Source organism: Ochotona curzoniae, unplaced genomic scaffold, assembly GCF_017591425.1.
Source record: "Ochotona curzoniae isolate NIBS_2020 unplaced genomic scaffold, NIBS_Ocur_1.0 contig_2210, whole genome shotgun sequence".
Taxonomy (NCBI): Eukaryota; Metazoa; Chordata; class Mammalia; order Lagomorpha; family Ochotonidae; genus Ochotona; species Ochotona curzoniae.
The window spans coordinates 47,874,840-47,902,831 of NW_024465369.1; the positions used below are offsets into that span (position 1 = coordinate 47,874,840).

General features: G+C 39.0%; 1 protein-coding gene and 1 pseudogene across 3 annotated transcripts in view; both read left to right on the top strand.

Moving 5' to 3' along the window:
• NAB1 (NGFI-A binding protein 1) overlaps positions 1-27,741 on the top strand; it is a 42,586-nt gene extending 14,845 nt beyond the window's left edge. For 2 of the 3 annotated variants that reach the window (XM_040971872.1, XM_040971873.1), the window contains 6 exons: positions 8,081-8,214; positions 11,205-11,256; positions 19,192-19,281; positions 20,773-20,932; positions 23,758-23,874; positions 25,235-27,741. In XM_040971872.1, the coding sequence (XP_040827806.1) occupies positions 8,081-8,214; positions 11,205-11,256; positions 19,192-19,281; positions 20,773-20,932; positions 23,758-23,874; positions 25,235-25,323 (642 nt within the window). In that variant the 3' untranslated portion in view covers positions 25,324-27,741. Of the gene's footprint in view, positions 1-8,080; positions 8,215-11,204; positions 11,257-19,191; positions 19,282-20,769; positions 20,933-23,757; positions 23,875-25,234 lie in introns of all 3 variants that reach the window. The other variant, XM_040971871.1, reaches the window with a different exon arrangement.
• Positions 23,915-24,776, top strand: LOC121150797 (annotated as a pseudogene).
• Positions 27,742-27,992: the final 251 nt, after the last annotated feature.

Genomic DNA, 27,992 nt, shown 5'->3' on the forward strand with positions numbered 1-27,992 from the left:
ATCTAGAGGGCCTGGCATGACGGCTTAGTGGCTAAATCCTCACCTTGCATGCTCCAGGATCTCATATGGGCACCAATTTGTGTACCGGCTGTTTCTCTTCCCAGCCAGCCCCCTGCTTGTGGCCTGAGAGCACCGTAGAGGATGACCCAATGCCTTGGGAATCTGCACCCACATGGTAGATCCACAAGAAACTCCTGGTTCCTAGCTATGGATTGGCTCAGCTCATGCCACTTGGAGAGTGAACCAGTGGATTGAAGATCTTTGTCTCTCCCCTCTATAAATCTGATCTGCCGTTCCAATAAAAATAATGAAATTAAGAAATAAATTGTAAAGAAAGAATGAATTAGATCTAGAAACCATATTTAGTATCATTCTCCACATATATTTTTGAAGATTTTATGTTGTCTTTGACCAACAGAGGAATCCATTTAAAAGGCTAGATGGACTTCATTAATCAAAAACAAAATATAAAACATGTTTACAATTTTAGCTTTCCTATAATCTCTAAATATAGCAATGAAAATGAAGGTTGAGTCAGAAGATCTGTATTTTTGTCTAACTAGAAGTATTTTTAAGATTGGTTAATAAGTCAGTCAGCCTCTCATAATTTTAAATCTTATGCTACTTTATTTAAAAAGGTCAGAATTATTTTGCACTAGGCTTTTGCTAAGAAGCCCTTTGCTTCTTTGGTTAATAAGTTATTTAAGTAATGAAACCATTGTAGATTTCCCAAAATAAAGGAGCACTCAAAATGAATGCTAGTGGGCTGAAGTAAGGGGGTTGGGGTTTTGGAAAACATGGCTGTGTTTTTGAAATTTAACCTAGACCAGTTGGCACGTATAACTCAGATATGTGAATCTGGTCCAATAATGGGTACAGTTCAGAGTTGATTCAAACTAGTAATCATTCAAGACCATGCAGGAAATTGCAAAACTCAAAGGAAATGAAAGAAAGTATTATTGAGTATACCTTTTAAGTATTAAGAAAATTTTGCATTGTTCAAATTTCACATTAAAATCAAGAAAATTCTTTGGCTTTTCTAAGTTCCTAAGGCTAAAAACTGTTAAGAGTTTGTCTTAAATTTCCAAATAAGGGGATATAGAACTTACTATAACTTCACTGTTAGCTTCAGCTTACTGTTCTGAAATTTTCTTGTAAACCCTATAGATACTGCAGGCCTGTCATCACTAATGATGAAAAGGATGCTGGACATTACTTACGCTTGAGAAAGTTTTTCAACTCTTTGAAATACCCAAGATTCTTTTCATTTGAACATTTTTATATTTGCTTTCAAGTGTACTCCATACAATAAGGAAGACTATTATCAGGCATTTATTTTAAGCTTAAGAAGCAGTAACAGTCCAAGCACTTGGCTAGATACTGTCTGGATTACAGGAATCTGACCTTTAAGATAATGTTGGTATCCTGCACCCACACAGGAGACCCGAAAGAAGCTCCTGACTTCAAATTGACTCATCTCGGGTCATTACATACATTTGGGGAATGAACCAGTGGATGGAAGATCGTTCTCTCTGTGTCTCCTTCTCTCTATAAAACTGCCTTTCAAATAAAAATAAAGTTTGCTTTTAAGTAAATAATGTTTACATAAGATAGTGGCTTAGGGCCACATGTTGTTGGTGTGCAGTGAGTGCTCCGGAATGAGTTCATCTGTAGAAATAGAAGGAAATTGGTCGGCAGGTTGTCTCACCTGTCTCACGTTTTCACAGACAGCATCTGATAAACAAGAAGTGTGGCTCAGATCATGAATCAATCGAACAAAATCAGTGAGTGAGAAGGGACGAATTTTATGTGGGGATAGCAGTACAGTACAGAATATAGGAAATTAAAAACGGGAAAAAGCAGGCAGACCCTGTGGCATTTCAGAATATTTGTCAGCAGGTAGTAAATTCCAGGCATAGAGATCTGAAACTCTAAGATGGAAAGGGGAAGCAGGATGTGTAGTCCGTGAGGGAACTGTAAACCAAGTAGAAATCCTACAGCAACTGGAAGGCTAAGCAGGCTACCAGATAAGGACCCAGGCCCCCACAGTAACCACAATTCCAAACTTAGGTCATTTCCCTTGTGGTTCTTTTGAAGTTAAGGCCGAATGTGTCAGAATTACAACAATGCCAGTTTTGACAGAGGAGGAATTTTGAATCTAGGAACCCCATCGACCTGTATACATTATTCAAAATTTAGGATATTTTATTCTGAACACTTAGTTTTGAATCAGTTTGGGCACCTAATATTTGAAAAAAAAAGCTGGGAATTTCTTTCTGTTAAGTCTTAAAAATGAATTATTGGACAGTTAAGGTAGATTTTCTCAAAAGTATTTTTGGGTAATATTTCCTTTTAAATATGTTCATGTCACCTAAATTTTAAAATGTACTGACATGAAATTTATAGCACCTAACATAGTTTATGTATTCACCCTTCTTCTTTTTTTTTTTTTTCCACTACAGATAACCCGAGGTTTGTTAGCTTTTTTTTCTTTTCTCGATCTGAGACTAGTATTTGTGGAGCCCATCTGCTTTACCTCCTGCTTTTGTACTGAAGCTTTCACGTGTTTACATATTGTTTGTGGTTGTCTTAGAACAATAACGGCAATCAAGTAGTTGTGACATAGACCATTTGGCCTCTAATGCATTTAATACTTGTTCTCTTGCCTTTTAAAGAAAAAGTTTGTCTTGCCTTTTAAAGAAAAAGTTTGCCAATCTCTAATCTTATTGAAGAAGAAATTTTTAGCTTGGTTCATTATCTTAGTCGCGGTATGTGTATGTGTGTGTGTTTTTTTGTACTTTTTAATCACTTATAATTTTTGAACTTAAGTTGGGACTCAGTTCATTAATGTTCCATCGCACTTCCTTTTCTAACATAAATAATGAGAGCTGTAAGGGGCAGACATTTGGCACAGGCTTGGTGGGACTGGTATGATGGCTCAGTAGTGAAATCCTCACCTTGCAAATGCCAGGATCCCATATGGATACCGGTTTGTATAGTGGCTGCTCCATGTCCCATCCAGCTCCCTGCTTGTGGCCTGGGAAAGCAGCAGAGATGGCCCAAAGCCTTGGGACCCTACATGTATGTGTGAGACCCGGAAGAAGCTCCTGACTCCTGGCTTCAGATCAGATCAGCTCCAGCCTTTGCAGCCATCTGGAGTGTACCAGAGGATAGAAGATCTTTCCCTGTGCTATCTCCTTCTTTCTGTAAATCTGCCTTTCCAATAAGAATAAATTTTTTAAAATTTATTTACATGAAAATGCAAATGTAATTTCGGTATTCTTGGGCATAGAGCAAATGGGAGAAAGAAGCAAACAGAAAAGCAGTGGATCTTGAGTTTTATACTTTTACAAACTAGAGCATTAGCTTCCCTTAAGAGCTAACACACTGTACAGTGCATACATGTGTATGTAGTATCCCATAAATGTATCCAAATATTATATGTTGTGAATTTTTTTTAATTTAGGAGTTAAGATATAAATAAAAGCTGAGAATAATCTGCTATTTGAGATTATTTTTGTTATCTTTTTAAAGCCTATTAGAATAGTTATTAATCTTTTCATTAGTAACAATGACAGCTGGGAGGTGTGAAATCTAGATAATACTGACAGCACAGATTTTTGAGGAAGAGACTTGTGACTCAGCTTCCTATCGCAGCTTGTGGTAATCTAGAGTTATTTCCCCAGCCTAATGGTCTACCACTAGGCTCCCTGAAGCCCCAGAGAGTTCAGTTTACTTTTTTGGTTTGTTGGAGCCTGAATTTAGTATTAGTAAGTGTGTTGTGCCTGTTTTTCTTGGTTACTAGTGAGATGACAGAAGGAATCCTAGACCGTTGTTTTCAGTTTCACTTAAAAAATTGTTTTTCTATGATTAGGCATAAGCTGGTACTTTTTATTTTTATTGGAAAGTCAGAGACAGAAACATCTTCTGTCCACTGAGTCACTCTCCAAGTGGCTGCAACAGCTGGAGCTGAGCCAATCCAAAACCAGGAGCCAGGAGCTTCTTCCTGGTCTCCCATGCAGGTGCAGAGTCCCTTTACTGCTTTCCCAGGCCACAAGCAGGAAGCTGAAAGGGAAGTGGAGCAGCTCAGGTACAGGCCACTGACCCTATGAGATGCCAGCTCATGCAATGCAAGGACTTTAGCCACTAGCCTACTGCGCTGGGCCCATAAGCTGGTACTTCTGAGATATTGCCAAATAAAATATCTCATAGAGGATAGATTTGTGAGTGCCAAATAGAAATGGCTATGTGAAGAGTAATTTGTAGCTGTTACCCTGTTGAAATCGGAGGTTATTTAATTATTCGTTAAAGTTATTTCACTTATTTGAAATGTATTTATTATTAATTAATTTATTTGAAGTGCGAAGTTTTGAAGAGAAAGGGAGAGATGGAGAGTTCAAGCTGCCATCTACTAGATCATTCCCCAGATTGCCACAACAGCCAGGGCTGGGCCAGGCTGAACCCAGAAGCTTCATCCAGGTCTCCCACATCTTCCCAGCTTCCCCAGGCCCATTAACAGGGAGCTAGATCGAAAACAACCAGGTCTCAAACTGATACCCAAGTAGAAAACCAATATCACAGTCTATGGCTTAGCTTGCTCTGCCATCATTCTGGCCTCTACATTTATTTTACTTTAAGCTCTACTAATGTATTTCAGAAGTGCTTTCAGAAAAATATTGATCTTTGATGGTTATTTAGTGGGAAAAGGAGAAGGCTGAAAAGAAATCTCTGCAGTTGTACTTCCATAATTAGCTGTAGGTTTAAGATGGAAAACCTGAGCTTATTACAGTCTTCATGTCAGTAGGTAAATTAATTATCTAAGACAGACTGAGGTCAATTAGAACTACAAATTTGAGAAATATGTTAAATTTCCTTATCACATCATGTACAATGACTATAATGCTGTATTATAGGTGAATAGAAAAGGTAGAACTAGACTAAAATGTAAGAGTGTTTTTATGTTGTTTGGATTGGAAGGGCATTTCTATGCATTACATTCAAAGAAAAAGCTGTGGGACTAATGACAAACTGACCAACCACTCCACTACATTGGGTACAGAGTTAGTTTGTAAGGAATTCCGAAAGTTTGTAAGAAAATGCAACATTGCAATTGAATAGGCCAAAGCTATGAACAGATGAATTTTAAAATATACAAAAAACTTAAGAAAAAGGTTCAGGGGTGCATGTTTATTCCAGTGATTAAGACACCCACTTAACATATTGGAATATGCAGGTTCAGTTTCTGACTCCAGCTTCCTGATAATGTGGACCCTGGGGGACAGAGGAGTTGTTGCGGGATTGAGTTGCTGCTTCTGGCTTCTGACCAGGCCATTCTGATCATCTGGGAAGTAAACAAGCAGGTCAGGGCTTCCGCCTCTCACATAAAAAGAGAAATGTGCAGATACATAGAGAAATATAGCCAGATGTCATTTAAGCTACATCAGATTGGTAAAGCTGATAAAATAATAATAAATAACCAGTGTTGATCAAGATTCTAGAAAATGAGCTATTTCAATAATCACTTGTAACATTATTTGAAGAAAATTTTCGGAAAGATGTTAGTAGGATCTATAAATTTCTTAAAGGTAATCCAAAGAAATAATTAGATATTTGTGCAAAAATGCAAATAGTTTTAAATGTTTGTTTATTCTGAAAGCCAGAACTTAGAGAGGGAAAGACAGAGAGAGCTTCTACCCAGATGGTGGCAAAAAGCCAAGAAGCTAGGCGCTTCTTCATCCTGGTTTCTCAAGCGGACATCTGAGACCCAAGTGTTTGAACCACCCTCCTCAGCTTTTCCCAGGCCATCAACAGGGAACTGGATTGGAAATAGAGCCACCGGGATAAGAACTGGTGCCCATATGATCCAGGCAGTTCAAATGTGGCTTTACCAGCTACACCAGAATGCTTGCCCCTATGGAAATGCAGATTTGGGGATACTTTTTTGCAACTGTGTTTGTAGTACTCGGACAGCTGTAGGTAGACTAGTGTCTACACTCTAAATACCAAATTTCTGTTTCCCATAATACAATGTAGCTGCATCCTACAATATGTTATATGTATAGGTGCTGAAAATGTTATTATCAGGGGTGTTTCAATTCCTCCATCAGTCAGTAGATGCTTACTGAGCACATGCTGAAATAAATAAGCCAAGTCTCTGTATACAAGCAAAGATTACAGATCTGTGTATGCTTATATTCATAGGCATATACAGAAGTAGTACATGTATGTTAATACTAAAATAGAATTAGTCATTCTGAGTGGAAGAATTGTGTGCTACATTTATTTTCCTCACATTCTATATTTTCAAAAAATTGAGAAAAGAGTTTACTGATCAAGGTGGACTGTCCCCATAAGGAGAAAGGATGTACACCTGCTTTCTTAGAACAGCAGGAACTAACTCAGCGACTCTGCTGGTGTGTTTCTTCATTGCCTTGACTCCTTTGAGATAATAGTATTATATTAACAGTATTATCTTATTTTGTCCCTCAGAAATCTAGGGCTCTGTCAGGTTTTTGTCCAAAGTCACACAGCTGATAAGTGATGAAATGGCATTAATCTGAAGTCTTTTGTCATCAGGTCCCATTTTCTTTTGCCATTTATCAAGTCTTGGTTATATTTTGTCTTTAAAGTTTGGGGCCAGCAATGTAGCACAGTGGATAAAGCTGCTCCCTGTGACCCTGATACCCAAATGGGCTCCAATTCAAGTCCCATCTGCTCTACTTCCAATCCAGCTCCCTGCTCCTGTGCCTGGGAAGGAAGTGGGAGATGGCCCAAATGCTTGGACCCCTATACTGTTGTTGAGGGTACCAGAGGCAGCCCTGGGCTCTTGGCTTGGGACCAGCACAACTCCAGCTACTGCAGTCACTTGAGGAATGAACCAACAGATGAAGTCTCTCACTCACACACGCGCTCTCTCTGTTTCCCCCTCTGTTCCTCCTCTTTCAAATACATAAATACATCGTTTAACAAATCTCTCTCTTTCTGTGTGTGTGTGTGTATATATATATATATAACTGTCTTTCAAATAAATCATTAAAAAACATATTGGACCATAAGTGTTTTGGAAAATACTATTACCAAATCATGTAATCTTGATTTTTCACAGGAAAAATGAGTTGCAGTTGCCTGCATGTGGCACAGCATGTTAAGCCAGCGTTTGCAACACCAACATTATGTTCTAGTGTCCTGACTCTTCTACTTCTGGTGCAGATCCCTGCTAATGCACCTCAGAGTGCAGCAAAAGATACCCTAAGAGCTTGGGTTGCTGCAATCCACATGAAAGACCCGGATGGAGTTCAGACTCCTGGCTTTGGTCTTGTCTAACCCTGGCTATTGTGGCCATTTGGAGAGTCAGTTAGTTGCTGGAAGATCTCTGTGTCTCTCCTTTTTTCTTTATAATTCTGCCAGTCAAATAAATAAAGCTTTGGAAATAAAGTTTTAGAAACTGAGATGCCGAATAACTTTTCCTTTTTTTTTTCCTTGTCCATAAAACCGGCTGTCCACTCAAAAATGTAAATAAGTGTAAGCAGAGTAACAATTGTGATTAGTGTGAGCTGTGTAAGATGGTGATAATACAATTCTCCTCTGAAATTTGGCTTGAGAATAATTAAGAGGAATTGTCAGGGCCTGGTGCAATAGCGTAGCGGTTAAGATCCTCTCCTTGAACACAGCGGGATCCCATATGGGTGCTGGTTCTAATCCCGACGGCCCCGCTTCCCATCCAGCTCCCTGCCTGGGGGCTGGGAAAGCAGGAACCCTGCTTTGGGACTTTGGGATCCTGCACCCGCGTGGGAGACCAGAAGAGGCTCCTGGCTTCAGATTGGCTCAGCTCCAGCCATTGCAGCCACTTGAGGAGTGAACCATTGGACAGAAGATCTTCCTCTCTGTCTCTCCTCTTCTCTGTATTTCCGCCTTTCCAATAAAAAATAAATAAATCTTAAAAGAGTAACCGTCATCCTGATTTTATGAATTATGATTTAGTAACAATAGTGTGACCTTTTATATTTTTAAGTGGAACATCTCAGCATTTTGATGAAGTATGGATGTTGATAGCTTGTGTGCCTTTATCTTTAATATCCAGCTCACTGTGAATGAAGCAGCTGCACAGCTCTGTGTGAAGGATAATGCCCTGCTGACCAGAAGAGATGAACTTTTCGCCCTGGCTAGGCAGATTTCTCGAGAAGTCACCTACAAATATACTTACAGAACTACCAAGTAAGTGTTAACTTATTGGCAGTAGTTTGGCATCACTTCATAGAAGTAAAGTTTGAAACCACCCATTGATAGAATGTGAGTGTTTTTGAAAGCCTGGAAGTTGGGCCAGGCCTTTGACATAGCAGTTGAGACTCTTGAGATGGCCCTGTGTGTGAGTGATTGGGGATGAGTCCCAGCTCTGCCTCTGATTCCAGCTTTCTGCTGACCCACAGTCTGAAAGATAGCAGGTGATGACTTGGTAGTGGGGTCCCTGGCACCTCCTTTGGAGGCCTGGATTGAGCTCTGGCTCCCTGCTGTGGCCAGCTGTTCCAGGCATTTCTGGAATCAACCAGTGGACATTTCTCTCTTCTCTCTCTCCCTTTCTCTCTTTCTCTCTCTGCCTTTCAAATAAATATTAAGGGGAAGAAAGGTAAAAGTATGATGTAGTTCTATAAAATTAAACAGGGTTACCTACTGTGACCCTGGGTTAAGCTGCTGCTTGCAATAGCCACATCCAGTGTTGAAATGTTTTGTTCAAGTCCCTGCTGCCCAAGCCCCCAGTCCAGCTTCCTGCTAATGTGCCTGGGAGGGAGCAGTAATGGCCCAAATACTTGTGTTCTTGCCATCCATGTGGGAGACAATGTGGAGTTCTGGCTCCTGGCTTCAACAGGTTAGAATTCTCGCTGTTAAGGACATTTGGGGAATGAACCAGTAAATGAATTGAACAATGCAATAACCCTATACAAGGCTATTGTTAAAGTGACTTTGCTATTTTTTTTCATTCTTTTCTATCTCTTCATTCTCTTCTGTCCCTAGTGTTTTGTTCCATAATATTGGTTTTAGTTTGGTTTTGCATTTGATAATGAGTTGGACCTCATTCACATAGTTATACAGCTGCAAACTACACAAACTTTGCAAACTCTTAAGAGGATGCAAAATAGTCCCTTTTACAAGCTGAGATTAGCTGCATATGTAAAAAGATTATTTACAAGGACAAACTGGAAGATGCTCTTATTACTAGCATGTGATTTATTACTAGAATATGATTTTGAAATATAAAATGTAATAGTGAAAAACAATGATAGTTTCAAGATTTAATGTAAACACAGATTTTTATTCTTCATCTTACCCTCACTTACACTCTAAGTGTTGCCTACAGGTGTAGTATTATTTGGATGTTGCTACTTGATTCTGCATGTAACCTGATTTCCAGCCCTCCCACATCTGTACAGGCCACTGAGTCTCTCAGTAGATGCACATGTCCTCTTGCACTGGACTTACTGCTGGAAATTTGCATCCTGAACGCTCTTCTTGGTCCTAATAACTCACGGTCTTTGGAGATTGAATGTTAGAAGCTGAACTTTCTCATACATCTTGGATGAATCTTATGCAAACACTAGTTTGAAAATCACTAATTAGGGTTTGCTTTTATCAGCATTATTTTTCCTAATTTATACCTTTATTTTTTTAACCCTGCTTTGGTGTCTCTGTAGTTACAAACTGATAATAGGTTAAAATTATATACACCAAATGAACTGGGTGAGAATACCCAAGAAGCAGTATAAAATTATTTACAAGTAGGGATTTTTTTTTTTTTTGGAGTTATTGAAGACCTGATTTCATGATTTTTTGTTTACTGTGTTTTACAGAATTTTCTGAGTACTTAATTTCCTTTAATCAGTTATGTATATGCATATATGATTCAGGAGGTCACATAGCAGACAAGGCAGTGACCCCCTTCTAGAGGGAGCTGCCTTTAATAATTTTTAACTGTTTATTCTAGTACTTCCATTTATATTTCTTTTTTAAGTGTATTTTTAAATATAGAAACTAAAACTATGTTTAAAAAATACAAAAAGTTTCACTTCTAATCCTGTTTTACCTTGTTCCCTGTTACAGATAGTTCCTTTTTTTCTTCTAGTGTGTTTATCCAGGGATGGGGAATGTCCAACCCTCTGGTTGTATGAGGCCCACAAAATCATTTTATCTGGACCTGCAAAGTCAGCTGCAGGTGTGACTCGAGACTCAATAATTCATAGCAGGCTAATGTTTAAGTTGGCAATTCTGAATGGCCTGCAAGTGAAGTTATAAATATCCCTTGGCAGAAAAGGCTCCCCACTGCTGTAACTGCATATGAAACAAGTACAAATGTATATTCTTATTTTCTTTTAACAAAAATCAGAGGGTATCATACATTGTTCTGTTTTCCCTAACATCTTGAAGATCTTGTTTTATTAGTGTATACTCATCTTCCTCATCTTTTATAGCTGCATGATATTGAATTATGACTGTCGCTTGTTTTACTGGCCCAGTTCTCTGTTGTACTTGACTTGTTTCTAGTCCTCTGTACCTGTAAATGATGTCACAGTAAATAATATCATGCACATTATATTTTGTCAAATTGGGGGATATACCTTTTTTAACATTTTAAGATATAGCTTATAGAGTTGATGACTTGCAATAATTTAATTGACAGTAATGTTTCATAGTGTTACATGAAATGTCTCTTACATTGATAAGGTGTCCTTTCATATTATATGGAGTGTCACCTAAGTTAGATTCCCAATGGAGAGATTTCTGAGTCAAGGGCAAATGCATTTGTAGATTTGGAAAATAAACAAAATACACTTATCTCAGTGATATTAAGCCTTCATCTTAAACAGTTGTTTTGTCGTTTTGTCTAAATTGTTCTGATTAACTCATGAAGGAATAGCCTATCTAATTCTTTCTCTTTTTTTGTAATGGGATAATTACTAAATATTAATTGAATGACTTCTGTGTGGTAAGTTCTTAGATAGTTGCCATTGAAAATGTGTTATTGTGTCTGCATATTCCCTAATATTAATTAGGAAATTAATGAAAAATTTTCATTATTTTAATGCTTGTTGTGTCATTCTTCATGTTGAAATTAGACATGTTACATGTTTTAGTAGAATATCATAAATTCAGACACTTTTGGTATTAGCATTTGTTATCTTCTTAAGTTTTTCTTTTTCTTCCTTCCTCCTTAGGTCAAAATGTGGAGAAAGAGATGAACTATCTCCAAAAAGAATTAAAGTGGAGGTATGGTTATATATTATATTTTCTTAAACTGGTAACAATTGCTTCCGTTTTTAAGATAATCAAAAATCTTAATAGTTCAGCCCAAAAAAGAACTGTAGAATCGTAGAAGCAATATAAAATGTTGTTACTTTGAAGTGTCTACAGTCATGTGAACTAGCTAAACAAGGATCTGTCTCCCATATTGAAAAGCAGAGTGACAGAGAGCTCTTCCATCCGCTGCTTCACTCTCCCAGTGGCTATCATGGCCAGGGCTGGGCAGGCTGAGACCAAGGGCCCAGGAACCAGGGCCATGTTTTGCTACTTTTCTGGGCTCATGAGTAGGAAGCTGGATTAGAAACTGAACAACTGGTTCTCAAATAAGCAGCCTAATTTGGGATACTGGGTTGCCCTTCTTCTCCTGCCCCCAAAGAGACTTCAGCCTACATACTAGATTGATGTTCAGTGAGTTTATCAAAGATTTATTTGTATATTGATGTTTGTTGTAGATGTAAAACTCCTTACTGTTTAGACTATGTATATGCATTTCATGGTACAGATAATTCAGGAGAGCTTTTGTTTCTTTACATTAATTTTCTGAAAGAAATGGCAATTTAATAGCGAAAAATTAGGGAGACTACTTCAGTTCCCACTGTAGGATCATTGCTGAGGCTGTTCTGATTTTAAATTTGTAAGTGGTATGGAAGACATTGAACAAGAAAAATGTGCTTATTGTAAGGCTCCCAGAGTGACAGAACGCTCTTAGAGCCGCTGTTCCTTAACTCAGATGGAATGCTTTTTTAAAAGCTTAGTCTATAGGAAGAGTGAAAATGTGAAGCTGGATGACTTTGTCTTATTTTTTCCGTTAGGTAGAGAATGGGGATCAGTACCCTGTTGACCATCCTATTATTTAATCTCAAGTAAAACAAATTATGTTTGACAGTGATAAACTTCCGTTATCAAGTGATACTAAGTGCATATGTATGGAAGTAATACTTTCTTTGTACCAATACCAGAGCTGTCCTGCTAAAGCATAAATTTTTTTCTTGCTTAATTTCTTTTTTTTTTTTAAAGATTTATTTATTTTCAGTACAAAGTCAGATATACAGAGAGGAAAGACAGAGAGGAAGATCTTCCATCCGATGATTCACTCCCCAAGTGAGCGCAACGGGCGATGTTGTGCCAGTCTGAAGCCAGGAGCCAGGAACCTCTTCCAGGTCTCCCACATGGGTGCAGGGTCCCAAGGCTTTGGGCCGTCCTCGACTGCTTTCCCAGGCCACAAGCAGGGAGCTGGATGGGAAGTGGAGCTGCCGGGATTAGAACCAGCGCCCATATGAGATCCTGGCACGGTCAAGGCGAGGACTTTAGCATCTAGGCCACCGGGCCCACTTTCTTAATTTCTTTCCTGTGGCTTTTTACCATATTTGTATGCTGCTGCACTTACCCATTCTCAGCCGTTTCAGCACTGGCCAACTTTCTGGATTTGGAACATGCCACACTAATTTGTGCCTCAGCACCAACTGCTCGTTCTACCTAGGGTTATATTCTAGATTAACTCAAATAAGTGTCCCATGACGTCTCTGTCTCCTTTTGTTTTTCTTTTCTTTTTTTTTTCATAGAGTGTTTTTTTTTTTTTTTAAGGCAGATTTTACAGAGAGAGGATAGAAAAAGAAGGTCTGCCATCCACTGGTTCACTCCCCAAATGCCTTCAACAGCCAGAGCTGAGCAGATCTGGAGCTTATCCTGGCTCTCCCTTTTAGGTGCAGGATCCCAAGGACTTGGGTCATGCCTTCACTGCCTTCTCAGGCCAGAAGCAGAGAGCCAGATTGGAAGTGAGCCTCAAGGTGGAGGCCATGTGGAGTACTGGCGGTGTAGCAGGCAGTGGCTGAACCTGTTATGACACAACACTAGCCCCTACTCATTTACTCTTTTACAAAGCCACTTGAACAATTCTGGATTCAGAATTGAAAGATAATCAGTGTTTCCTTTTCATGTGAATAGTGGCACTAACCTTTCTGAATTAGAGAAGTGACTGATCAGCTTCTAGCTTTAAATACTTGTGTAGACACTAACCTCTTGATTGTTTCCCATAAATAGATTTTAAATTTGAATTTAGAACAGTGGATCATTTCTTTGTTGTTGGTTTATTTTTTTATTTTGTTTTTGTATGGCTTTTTTTGTTTGGTTGGTTGTTTTTTAAGATTTATTCTTAGAAAGGCATAATGAGAGAGAGATGTCTTCCGTCTTCCAGTTCACCTAGTCTGGGCCAGGTGCTTGTGGGTGGCCAGGAGCTTGTGGGTGGCAGGAACTCAAGTCAGCTAACTGTTGGTTCCCAGGCACATTAACAGGAAGCCAGATGGAAAACAGAGTGGCTGGGGCATGAACTCAGGCACTCAGAATGCTAGCATCCCAGGTGACACCACCATGTTCTCCCCTTTGCTGAATTTTTAAATAGCACTTGTGTATGGCTGTCATCAGTATCTCTAAAAGTGACTCTATGTATGTGTGTGTGTTTCTGTACCCATGCATGCATGTACATTGTATAAGCCTTAAAGATTTGTTGTAATATTCTCTGAGTGAGATTTGAGATATTAAGAGTTTTCCTTTGGTTGTAGAGGTTAGTGCTGAGGTAGTTAATATTGCTTTGTAGGATGATACTCTGCTATGGCTTTTTATCAGGTGATAGTATTTTACTTTCCTTTACCTTTTGGCATGAGATGAGATCATGACAGCCTCTGAAGAGGCGATATCATTTATTTATTTATTTAAGCTGGCTTTTAAAAGGTTGAGCAGCCATCCTAGTAGCATAGTAGATTAGGCTGCATCGCACATTGGTGTGCTGGTTTACAATTTGGGTTCCAGCTACTCCACTTCTGATCTGGCTGCCTGATAATGTGGCTGGGAAGCAGCAGATGGTGACTCAAATATTTGGGCTCCTGTCACTCACATGGGAGAGCAGAATTGGAGTTTCTGAAGCCTGGCTTCAGGCTGGTCCAACCCTTTCTTTGTGTGACCATTTGGGGAGCAAATTAGCAGATTTCTCTCACTGTTGCTCTCTGTGACTTTGTCATTAAAATAAGTAAATCTGTAAAAAAAAAAATGTGAATAAGGATTTGCTTTCAGATGGTAGGGATCTTGGGCAGAGGTTAAGGATGGCCTTAAAAAAATAGAGTAGGGGGTCCCAGGTGATAGCCCAGTGGCTAAATCCTCACCTTGCATCTGCTGGGATCCCCTTTGGGCTCTAATTCACATATTGGCTGTTCCATTTCCCACCCAGCTTCCTGCTTGTGGCCTGGGAGAGCAGTAGAGGATGGCCAGAGGCCTTGGGACCTTGCACCTACATGGGAGACCCAGGGGAAGCTCCTGGCTGCTGGCTTCAGATCAGATTGGCTCAGCTATGGCCATTGTGGCCACTTGGGGAGTGAATCAACAGATGGAAGATCTTTCTGTCTCCTTCTCTGTGTGTAAATGTACAACAGAAAAAAATCTTTTAAAAAAAGAAGCTTAATTTAAAAATAGATTAGCATAGTCAAAACCACAGAGGTAAGAAAATACTAGATGTTAGAGACCAGTAAGTAGGAGACCAATTTGTATATAAAAGGTCTCATAAATAAAGCTAGAATGATTTTAGAAATCTTTAAGCACCCTTTTTTTTCTTTTATTTAATTTGTACTTCCTTTGTGTTTGTTAATGTGTTATTCTCTATTTAAGTAAGTAATATAAAGGCAAGCTTAACCTGTTGTGAAGTGCAACCAATTCCTAAATTAAGAAGACAGTTTTTCCTCTTTCATTTTTAATTTTCCAGAATTCTTTAAAACAGCTAATAAGCATACATGCCAGGTTTGGACTCTTTTTTAATCTTGGAAGATAATTTTTATACTAAAAATGAAAGAAATGTAATATCTGATAGAAAATATAGAAGTAGATCAAAATAATTTGACATATAAGAGAAACATTTTCTTGCCTACAATTAGCCTGCATTAGCATACACTAATAATAATGCTGTGTTGAAGCTCAGTAAGCTGTCTTTTTGTTGCTCAATGTTATGTTTCCCTGAACTGTACATTTAGAGTTGAATAGAAGAAGATAGAGCAAATCAAGAAAAATTAGCTGATTTATTAACACCCTACTTAGGACAGGGCATATATAGGATGGTTTGGCAGCTATTCTCGTGAACCAACTGTTGTTACCTCCAGTGTTGCAAGGAGCCTTAGGAGGGAGGGAGGACTTAATAAGCCATGGGCTCAGAGCTGTTCATATCTCATCTGTACGATTTCCTCATTCGCTGAGATTGCTGGAGACCAGGCAGGGTTGGGAGGAAAGAGAATTTTTGACCCTGTGGGGGTCAGTGAAGCCCAGGGAAGTCAGTGGCCTGGGGCCTGAAGGAGAAAAAACTAGGAGGAAACATCTGCTGGCAGTTCAAGGAGTGTGCGGGTAGAACATGAGGAAGGGGAAGGGAAGAGGGTCAGTTAATCCACCTGCACTATTACTAAGGCCGCTAGGGAGAAATTTGATGTAGACTTTAGCCCTTTGGATCAGCAAACCAGAAGCATTACAATCTTCTATTCATACAGAAAGCGAATAGAAAAGGGAAATACACATGTGGGGTTGAGAACATCTGCTGTAACATGTCATTTAGAGACAGCTAAGCCATGTGGCTTTAAGCTTGCTAGTGTTTGTTGGAAAGGATGAGGAGGGATGGGGGTGGCGACCAGTGGGATGAGGGTAACTAAGTCAGGAACAGCCCTCTATCTTATGTTTTCTTGGTGCTCAGACCCAGCTTCATCAGCTAAGGAACATGCAAGGATATGATATGGAGATAAATTGCTCATGGTGGGGCACAACTGGTGGCTGGGGACATGGTTTAGAGACTTCGAATAAACACCCTGCACCAAGTCAGTGTGAAAAAGACTAGTTTTGTGGGAATGTTCTCAGTTTCAGTGCCAAGACCTATTTTGGTACCTTGACCCTACGTTATAGTTCATGCAGTAATAGCTGTTCAGTCCTGATGAACTGTGGAGAGTATGGAAGAAAATGACAGTGACTGATGGGTTCAGCTGCAGAGGAACCGCCAATTACTTGGATATTGTTATTATTTAAAACTTTTGTTAATGATGAAACAGTATCCATTTTCTAAAAGCTTTCATGTGTAAGAATTTCCTTCCAGCTTTTCAGCACTTTCATGGTTGAATAATTCTGACAATGTGTTTTATGGCAAGATTTGCCATTTGCATTACCATCTTTCCCATCCCCAGAAAAGTCCTCAAGCAGGTGGTTATCACCCCCATTTTAAAATTGGCAATATTAGAAATAATGAGTTAACTTTCTTGCCTGAGATCACATGTTTGATTCCCAGTGCAAGAAGAGTATGCTTTTTGTCCTTCTGTACATTCCTTCAAAACCAGTGCTGAGGGTGTCTCTCCCTCTCTCCTTTCAAGAGGCACCCCACCACCCCGTCTTTCTCCTGGGAAATGGTTTCCTGTTTCCTCTTCTTTCTCTGCTCACCTGGTCCCTTTGCAAATAAACTTCTCTGTCTACGGCCAGTTTAAAAAAACATGCTGAAATGTTGGGTATTCTGGCTGGGCACATGCCACCCAGTGCCTGCTGATGAGTTGAGGGCCTTCTGCCCTGGGTCCAGAGCCCTGCTTTTGCCAAAGCTCTGCAGCCATGTATCTACTTACCTGGCTTTTCCTGGAGCCTCATGGCAGATGACTCAGCATGTCCCAGCTGAATCAGTCAACATTCGGACACTCCATAAGCCTCCAGCTTCCAAGTTCCTTGTATAGTGAATGGCAAAATCTTGGTATCATAAAGTCTGGAATTTGTGTATTTCTCTATTAAGTTTGCCACCATCCAGGGACTAGAACACCGTTTTCTGTCTTTGCCATAGCTCTGCATCCAGTCTCTCTACTACTGTACACACACACATCTTCTCTGTCCCTCTCTCTCTCTCTAGCTTACGCATTGCGTTGCATTCAGATTTGAATGCAAATGTGATCCATCTCCTCACTAAGACCTTCAGTGACTTCTTTATTTGCATTTAAGATCAAAAATCTTAACAGCTTTCAAGCTTTTGCAGACTCTGGCTCTGCATTTCCACTGCTTCTGTCACCATTCCCACCTTCCAGTTTATTCTTTGTTTTAGCCATGTTAAATATTTTGCAAATGCTAGAGTGTATGCTGTTTTTGTCTTCAGACCTTTGTACAAGCATCTTGCTTTTCTTTCAGACCTCAGCCTAACCATGCCTGTGGGAACCCTCCTCTGTACCACTGCTCTCTGCTGTGCCCTGAGCCTTCTCCATTTCTCGCTCTGGCCTGTGGTGGTCAGGGCAGAAGGCATGGCTATCGTGTTTGCCATTGCCTAGCCCCTACCATTTGTGAATCAGGTCAACATGACATTTTTGTCAAATGAATAAGCATGTGCTTCTGGTGTTTTTTCTATGTTCTATTCAAAGAAGCAACTCTCCACCAATAAATCCAGTATTTTCTTATTGGTCTTGGTGATAAATGGCCAGTCCCTGTGCATTCTGTAAGATGTTTATGCTCTTTAAAATGTATCTTTTGTCTCTGTACAGTAGTTACCTAGAACATGTTGCCTGCTTTACTGTGATTAAACCTAGTGGGTTTTGGATGAGCTTAGCGTAAATATCAGTACAACTGGTCTTTTCTGCCTTTTCTGTCATTAAATATTACTCAAGAAACATTTGCTTCCTTAAAATGTTGCATAAATTAGCTAAGTACTATTGTTTATGTCCATTTCATAGATGAGGAAAAAGACACTAATGGTAATCTGCCTAGTGTCATAACAAGTTAGTAGAATTGGGCTTTGAACTCAGTGCTGGTCATAACATTAAAGCAGCCCATAAGCCACAGCTGTGAGAAATGCCTGCATTTCCTGTTGTAAGCTTCGTAACTAACTAGACAGCCTCTGCAGCTGTGACATGAGGGCGTCCTGGGCTTGTCTGTAGGGGAGATTAAATGGGACAAGGCATGTAAAAACACAGAACATAGAAACCACAGCTCTGTATCTCAAATAGGGTAAGCTATTTATTTCTTATTATGCTGTGTAATTTTAAGAGCTTTGGTTTGTAATGATTCATCCTTTTCTATAATTGTATAGTTTATCAAACAGGGGCTAAATACATTAGAGTATATTATTGATGACAGTTTTTCTGAGGAGTCCTTTAGTACCTCTCATCAGTTACTTAAACCATGCTGTTGTGAATAGTGGTTGTGATATTTTGTTTTTTTAAATAAATAGAGAAAAAGTAGTAAGTGGATTATAGCACAAATATGTAATCATAGAATAGAAATAATTTAAGTGTTGTCCAGAACTTAGAGTGATTAGTCCAAACAACTAGATGAAATACAACCATTGTTATCAATACCATAAAGTTTATTTTCCAGTGTAAAGCAAAGGGAAATGAGTAGGTTTTTTTTTTTCCTCTTTTCAACTGTTTTTACTGATGTTACAGTTACAGAAAAAAAGGCATATAGAGATAGGCATTCAACCTTGTACTTAAATGTCCAGGACCCGTGTGGAATCCTTGGGTTGTGGGCGGTGTACAAGTCCCAGCTCCTGCTCGCAGGGCCAGCTTCCTCCGACAGACCCTGAGAGGCAGCAGCCGATAGCTCAGGTAGTTGCTCCAGGGAATGGGAAAATTGCAGTGAGGCCTCAGCTCTGGTTTCCACCTGGAAAGAAATTAGGAGTGAGCATTCTCTTTCTCCTTCCTTCCCATCCCCCTTTTCTTTCTGCCTTTCAAATAACTGAGAAGGAATAAAAGATAAATAAGGCGTTTGATACATAAAATATAGGAATGACATACTGTACATTTGAACATTAACATCATTTAGATGGTGGGATATTAGGTGGTTTTGCTGCTTTATTTTCCGAATTCCAGGTAATATGGTGTTTTATTGCAAATTTTCAATCTAAAGAATTTATGCTTTGATCCACAGGATGGGTTTCCAGATTTCCAGGATTCTGTGCAGACACTCTTCCAGCAAGCTAGGGCTAAGAGTGAAGAACTTGCAGCTCTTGGTTCTCAGGTAACAAACGACAAATTCTTACTTTATAGTGACATCTGTAGATCACATTAACAAATAGTTCTTTCAACTAGTTTAATTGAAGTTACCTGAGGACTAAATGATCCAGAGCTGTATCAACATTGTAATCATGACCATTTGGTTTCTTTTAGTATATGAACAGAATTTGGTAGCGAGCTACTGACTTATTGTTTGTAGTTTTAAAGATAATGAGACAGGTTCTCCAGAAAACCCGGAAAAAAGCAGTTTGACTCATTACATCCGTGTTGACTTTGTGTAATAGAACTCAGACAACATTGTGCTAATTTTCAACAAAATATTAAATCATTTGAATTTAGATAGTTTTTAAAAAATTGTTGAATGTGCAGTTTGAGGTACTTTTGACATGATTTGTGTGTGGGCACTGAAGCCAATTTAGAAAAGTCATTTCTGCTAACATTTTTTGAGGAGCTTGTAAGCTTTATTCTGTTACATTTCCCCTGAGTGATTTCCTTTTTATCACATTTAGAATCACCACGTTTTGTGTTTTCATGTTGAGATGATAAATTATATATTTCTCCTTGAGAATGCATATTAACATGTTATTTAATTAGTAACAAGTTCAGATGAGATGAAGTTATGGTCACTTTTGATATGATTATGTACATTGAGAAAAAGAGCATTTCTATGTAGTCTATGGCTATTACATTCTACTTGTTGACTTTTATATTGTAAACCAGAACATTCTGGAAGCAGTTTCATGTAGCACTTTCTTGTGCTACTGTTTCAGGTGACCTGGTATTGATTTCTTTTCTGTGCATTAAATTCTTGAGAAAATAACAGAAACACACTGCTTTGAGTATCACAAGTAATTTGAAGGCATTTATTAGTAAGAGACTTACAGAACACAGCGATAGGTGTATGTGTCAGCTGACTGTGTATTTTAAAACATGTGCTTTTATGATTGGTTGGGAATCCTGCAGCTTCATCCTGGGATGAAGGCAGAGTCACCATCAGCATTGACATTTTCCTGCATAATTTGCATTGTTTAATTTTAGTGGGAAGTGTGTTTCTCTTCTTCTTCTAGACAACCATTTTACACCTTTTCTCCCCCAAGCACACTGTCATGACAGAGTCTGTGTAGTGCCAAATCCTAAAATAAAAATGCCAAGATTTCACCCTGTTAGAAGCAGCCCGTGGCAGATGCTGCTGTTTCTTTTAGCTTTCTTTTTTCAAAATTCATTTAAAGGACACAGTACCTTTGGAAAACAAAGCCAAGGTTATATTGCTTTGAACCTGAGATGGAATTTATAAGTTAGAGAAAGGGATCTGTATTTTAATATGATGATATAGACATCTATGCATATTTATGGCATGTGTATACCACATGAAGTGTGAACTGATTTTAAAGATTGCTAAATATGTTTGCTAGAGTCTAAAATTGACATTTTTAAGCCATTAAAAAGTCGAGAATAGTTCAGTTGCTGATTTTATTTTTGCTTTACTTACTAGCAGCCTGAAAAGGTGATGGCAAAGCAGATGGAGTTCCTGTGCTCCCAGGCTGGCTATGAGAGACTGCAGCCAGGCGAGAGAAGGCTGTCTGCAGGACTTTACCGGCAAAGCTCAGAAGAACACAGCCCTAACGGCCTGACTTCCGAGAACTCAGATGGACAAGGTATGTCTTAGAATGACCCATGCTGACGGCCTTGTGGCTCAACAGCTTAAGCCACCATTTGGGTTGCCTGCATCTAGGCAGCTTTCCACCTGGTCTCCTGCTGTTGCTTTTTGAAAGCCTTAGATGATGGCTCAAGTGCCAAATGCGGAGTAGATGGAGGGGGGTCTTGACTTTGGCCTAGTCTAGCCCCTACTGTTATGGATATTTGGGGAGTGAGTCAGCAGAGAAAAGGTCTGTCTCTTCTTCTTTAGATCTCCCCCTCTCCTTCTCTCGCGTCCCATTTCCTTCTCCAGTTGTCTTCCCCTCTCCATACAGACTTTCAAGTAAGTGAAAATAAATACCATTATATCAGATATAATGATGTGTAGCTTTCACATCACTACCTTGTATACAATAAAGAGACTGCAACAATGCTGATTTTTAAATCTTAATGTTTTGCAGAATTTTTTTTCCAGGTTCTCTATCCAGTATTATTTCCTAATTGTACCTTTCTCTAAGAAGGAAATAATTCATCCTGCAATTTTTTATTTGTAAGGCTTTTTACTTTATTACCATTTTTCAGATCCGATCAAATGTTTATCCTTTCTTGAGAAATCACAAATTTGTATTTTTAAGAATTAAACAAGTTTGTCTGAAGTGTATAGCATTTGTTTCTTTTTAAAAAATTGATTAATCTGAAAGAAGTACAGGAAGAAGGATTGAGAGAGTGTGAAATCTTCCATCTGCTGGTTCACTCTTCACATGGCCAACATGGCCAGGGCTGGTTCAGATTAAAACCAGGAACCCATAATTTGGTCCCAGTTGTCCACATGAGAGGCATGGGCCCAAGCACTCCTCTGTTGCTCCTCTCTTTCCCAGGTGCACTGACAGGGAGCTGGAGCATAAGGAAACAGCCAGGACTTGAACCTTTGCCCATATGAATGCCCATTGTAGGCAGCAGCTTTCACGTACTGTGCTGTAACCCTGGACCCCTACCATTTGTTTCATAAAAGACTATGGTAACTGCTTGTAAAGTCTTATGACGAAGTGCAGTTCTTAAGTTTAAAAAGTATTTTGGCTGTTTTGAGTATTATTTTATCTTTTTCAAGTTCTCACAATGAAGCAAATTCCATTACTGCTAATCACTTCACATTTCTGTTTTCATATTTCCTGTGTGCCAGGTATGTTTGTAGCACAGCACTGCAGATAGCAATGAGTAAGATACCAATCTTTGCTCACTCAGAGCTTACAGTCCAATGAAGGAACATGTACAGCATTTGAGTGTGTGTGTGTGTATACATACATATATACATACCAGTAATTTTGTAGTACATTTAAAGATCCATTACTGTTGTCCAAAAAAAAAAAAGATTTTATTTCTTAAGAAGAATATCATCTTAGCAAATATTCTGCAGCCTTGGAATCAAGTATTACAGATGTTACCAAATCAGAGCACTGTAGGATACCACAGAAACATTTTAAGTGTGAACTTCCTTAATTTCTCCACACATTCTTTCTTTAAGATTTATTTTATTTTTATGAGGAAGTCAGATGTACTGAGAAGAGGAGAGACAGGAAGATTTTCCGTCGGATGATTCACTCCCCAAGTGGCTGCAATGGCCGGTGCTGTGCCGATCCGAAACCAGGAGCCAGGAACTTCCTGCAGGTCTCCCACGTGGGTGCAGGGTCCCAAGGCTTATGGGCCATCCTCGACTGCTTTCCCAGGCCACAAGCAGGGAGCTGGATGGGAAGTGGAGCTTCCAGGATTAGAACTGACGCTTATATGGGATCCCGGGCACGTTCAAGGCGAGGACCTTAACCATTATGCTATTGCGCTAGGCCCCAAACATTCTTAATGTTTAAGACTTAACTGATGCAGTTAAGGCAGGGAGCCGGATGGGAGGTGTAGCTGCAGAGGCACCAACTGGTGCCCATATGGGATCCTTGTACATGCAAGGTGAGGACTTTTAGCCACTAGGCTACCACACCAGGCCCCTAGAGTCCTCAGTTTTATGTTTAATTTATATTTAGCTCTTTTAGAAAGTCCTGGCCTGGCACCATGGCCTAGAAGCTAAAGTCCTCGCCTTGAACATGCCGGGATCCCATATAGGCGCCAGTTCTAATCCCAGCGGCCCCACTTCCCATCTAGCTCCCTGCTTATGACCTGGGAAAGCAGTCAAGGATGGCCCAAAGCCTTGGGACCCTTCACCCATGTGGGAGACCTGAAGGAGGTTCCTGGCTCCTGGCTTTGGATTGACACAACACCGGCTGTTGTGGCCACTTGGGGAGTGAATCATCAGACGGAAGATCTTCCTCTCTCTCCTCTCTGTATATCTGACTTTGTAATAAAAAATGAAACAAATCTTTTTTAAAAAAAAAAGTCCTGGCAAATATTAAGCCTTGACTAGGATGAAATGACTTAGTGTTTTTTCCCTGAATTATTTAAAAAAAAATTTTTTGCAACTATTATCTGTGTGCCTGTTAACTTTCCTCACTCTTTTTCCAAGGAGTGTTCAGGTGGTTATGAAAACTTACTATTTTTTTTTAATTTGAAATGTATTTTTATTGTTTATTTGAGAAAGAGAGTTGACACCCCAAAAGTTCGCAAGAGCCAGATCTGAGCCAGGCAAAAGCCATGAGTGGATACTCCATCGGGTCTCCCACATGAGCATCCCCTGCTGGCTTGCAGGATGCGTGTTGGCAGAGCTGGGATCCAACCCAGGCACTTTGATAAGGAATGTGGGTGCCCAGGCCATATCTTAACCACTTGTACCAAATGCCTGTCCTGGACATTTATTTCTAAGAAAAGCTAAGGTGTGGTTTTAATTTTTTTTTCTTTTCCTTAGGAGAGAGACCTTTGAATCTCCGAATGCCCAATTTACAGAACAGACAGCCCCATCATTTTGTGGTGGATGGAGAGCTGAGTAAGCTTTACTCCAGTGAGGCAAAGTCCCACTCATCAGGTGAGAATGTGGCTTTTTTGGAGTATAGAGTAACACTTGAATGCAAACATCTTTTAATTTTATTCTCCCACCAGCTTCCCGACACATAACGAAAAAGTGACATTACTAAGAGCTAAGTTGCTTCTTCTCCCCTTTAGGAACTATAGATTGCCTTAATATCAGCCAGTCTTTTAAAGAGGTGGTCGAGTGGGTTGCTGGCGGCAGCCATGTAATCCCACAGACACCAAGATACAGATCTTTGTGAAGACTTTGCTGGGCAAGACCATTACCCTCAAGATCTAGCCCAGCAACACCATCGAAAATGTCAAAACCAGAATCTGAAGACCAGGAGGGCATCCCCTGTGACTGGCATTGACTGATGTTTGTCAGCAAGCAGCTGGAGGACAGCTGCACTCTGTCAAATTAGTATCCAGAAAGAGTCCACCCTACACTTGATACCCCAACTGTGGGTAGCATCGTCAAGCCCTCCCTGCAGCAGCTTGACTAGAAGTACAGCTGCAGTGAAATGGCCTGCCACAGGTGCTATGCATGCCTGCACACCCACACCATCAGCCTACCGCAAGAAGAAATGCAGTCACAACAAGCACCTGTGCCCCAAGAGGGGCAAATAAGGCCCCACTCCCAGGGTCCCCACAGCCTCATTTAAGTTTCCCTTTCACTGACTGGAACAGTAAGAAAAAAGAGTAGTTATTCCAGAGAATGTTAAAAATGTTCTTAATGCTTCTGTTTATCATGATTAGCTGTTAGATGTATAGTGACTTTTATGAAAAGTTTAATCTGTGTACAAAGTTTAAACTGATTTGAGTGGTGCTGTTTTCTTTTTTCTTTGATAGCGTATAGATTTGGTGGATTCTCTTTGCTCTCCAATTAGGAAAACGTTATGGACCAAAATCTGAACTTCATGTAGGTGCATTATGAAATGATATTCATATTTCAGAAATAACTAAATTCCATAGATGGCTTCTTTATAGACTTCTATATATTTTTGCCAAAGTTAAGTAAGACAGAGTGTTAGAGACTAGCACCACTTGACAGAATTTAGTGTTATTTAGTCTTTGAATTTAGTAATCACTTAAGCAAAATTGCCAATTTTTTAGATGAAGAAAGCGAAGCTTTCCTATCAGGTCACTTTATATATAAACTCCCCATGTTATAACCGAAGACTCTAAAGGCTTGTACACTGACCCAGAAATGCATACAGCCTAGGCTTCCAGAATTGAAATTCAGAATCAAGTTCTTAACTACTGCTTTTTAGACAGAATTGCAAAATCACTGCTGTTTTCATTGAAGTTTGGGAGTTTGTTTTTATAATGTTGATTTTTGTAGTCCATTTATCTATGTTATTTGTGTTTTTATGCAGAGAGCCTTGGGATTTTAAAAGACTATCCTCACTCAGCTTTCACTTTAGAAAAGAAGGTCATCAAAACAGAGCCTGAAGATTCGAGATAGCTGCGATTCTCCTCCTGCTCTCTGGAAATGGCATCAACTTAAGGAAAATGCTCCATCGTAGAAATAAGCCTTAATAACCAATGTTGCCTCATTCAGCTCAAACAGATTTCATAGCCAAAGCATAAGGAGTGGTATAGTAGTTTATGGAAAACTAAACAACAGCCACAAAAGAGAGAATTGAGTGTCGCAATCTGTAACAGAAATATTGATTCATTCACATTCCTGTGTAAGTTGTTGTATGTGGAAAGGCTTACAAATTAATATTGTAAGCATTCATTATTTAAGAATGTACAATGTGTTTGTGTAACTTATAGAAGTAAAATCTAAATGTTGAGACCTTTTTGGTCCAATAGATGTGGATACAGTTTATTTTACTTGAAAATTTGTTATGTACTTTTTAGTGTATTTAGCATAAATATTATTACGTGTCAAAAGCTTAGAATCTTTGTAGTCAACAAAAGGAAAGTACAGGTGATGTTATTGACAAGGCTGCATTGATTGTTTAAAAATGAAAAAGAAAATATTTGGTTTAAACCAAGGAAAATTTTGTGGGTTTGATATTTGATAAGCTTGATCTGATTTAATAGGAAATGTGTAGCATTCACTTTCTAATAGCTTTTTCACTGGTTTAATCAGTGTGTATTTGCATAATCCATAAATATTGGAGAAAAGTAAAAAAGATGAACAATGAAGAAGAAAGTATCTCTTACCGAAATTGACCCAGATAGAGTTCTATAGTAACTGCTGAAGAGGTAACAATAACAGGAAAGTGTTACCACTTGGACAGAAAACTTGAAGCAAGTAGAGATGCAAAATCTTGACTTAAACATTGGTATTTCAGAATGTGTTAACCAGATGAAGACCTAGTAAGTTAATCCTAAGTGTGAAAAAGATGGTAACTGTTAATAAAGGTGTGATAGATTTAAGTACCGTATTATGTCCAGAAATTCCTGTTCATGTTCAGGAGTCACAAAGATTAGATGCCTCTCACAGGGAAATATCTACCCTTCCAGCTGTCACAAATGTGGGCTCATGACACCCACATTTGCAGACACATTTCTGTGGAGGTTTAGTGAACACATATTCATTATTTATTTTAAAATGTCATTTTTATATACCTTTCTGATTTGTGAATGCAATTTCTTCCTAAGATTCATTTCAACTTGAAAAGATGTTTTTAATCCCCCCTACTTAATTAGTGGACTGTCTGCATTTACATGGGACTATACTTAATGTTAATAATGTCCTTGGGTCCTTACGAGAATTTCATATTGGAATCCACAGTGGAAGAAGAAATACAACATCTGCCAGTAGACATTCTGCCGATTTAAGAGAAGAGATTTGACAGCTTTACTGAACTTCCTACAGATTACCTAAACCCAGAGGTTGCCAAGAAGAGTGTAGTGACATGATGTATGTGTTATTTTGTTTCCAGTTCTGCTTTAGATCATAACTGTAAAAAAAATACTAAGTCATAATCTGTTATCCTGCAGTTCGTCAGCCAAATGTTAGATGAAATGTCTGCACTGTAGTCTCTGATCACTGTCACATATCTAACTGCTTTTTCAGTTTGGGGTTTGTAGGAGAGCTTTACGGTAGAGACACCAGTAAACAACTTTTATACTATTAAAAGGCTTTTTCCCTTCCTACGTGTTTTAATTGTACCATAGTGTTCTGCTCACTGAAGAAGCTTCTTATGGACCTTGCAACTCTGTTGCTAGCTTGAGGTTGATTATTGTGGTTGTATTGTTCACTGTGTATAGAAATAGTATGAGTACGACTTAAATAGAATGTTCAGTTTTTAATATTAGCCATAGCACTGGTTAGTATCTCAGTAGTTTCATGAAACGTTTCCTGTATTCTAATCTATTTTGAGAAATTTTGTGGTTTTTTTTTTAATTGTGTCTCACAGTTCAAGTTTGTAGATTTTAATAAGTAACAGTTTTTGAAGATGCAGTTGTCTTCCAACTAATATTTATCCATCTTTTATGGACCCACAAGCTGCATCTTTAAATCCATAAATAGGTTTCCTTAAGTACCATACTTTTCTTGTCTTTCAAGCTATGTGATAAGGAAGAAGCACAAGAAGAATTTCAGTAGAATACAGTTTTTATTTTATAAACACTAATGTATTAAACTTGCTATACATTAAAGCAAATAATATATATTTTTATTTGAATTGTATATATGAATTGGATGTTATAACTAGTCGATTTTTTCATTGTGTTAGAGGTATTTTCACTGAACAAGGTCAATTGGTTACCTCAGTATTACAGCCAATATAGTCCAAGGGACCATTTCTCCCCAAATTGTGTTATACTTTATTGTGTGAAGTCTGCATTTTTGTGACTTAAAGTTGTTGGTGAGGTGGGACGAGTGCACTTGCTTCCTGTGGCAATAAAGATTTTCTGTGCCTCACATGTTTATGTTGATAACACTTTCTGCTCTGCACTTTCCACAGTGGGTGACATTGGCCTACTCTGCCTCCCTTATCTGATCGTTGGGCTGGGCTTGGGGGTTAGCAGCCAGAAGCCTCCGTCATGACTCACGTTATTGTCAGCTGCTTTCATTCCCAGTGAGTGCTCAGTGACGCTGTTTGGTCTGTCAAAGAGGCTAGTTTGTATTCTCCTGGGGTGTTTATAAGACATTTTAATAACTCCACCATTTTA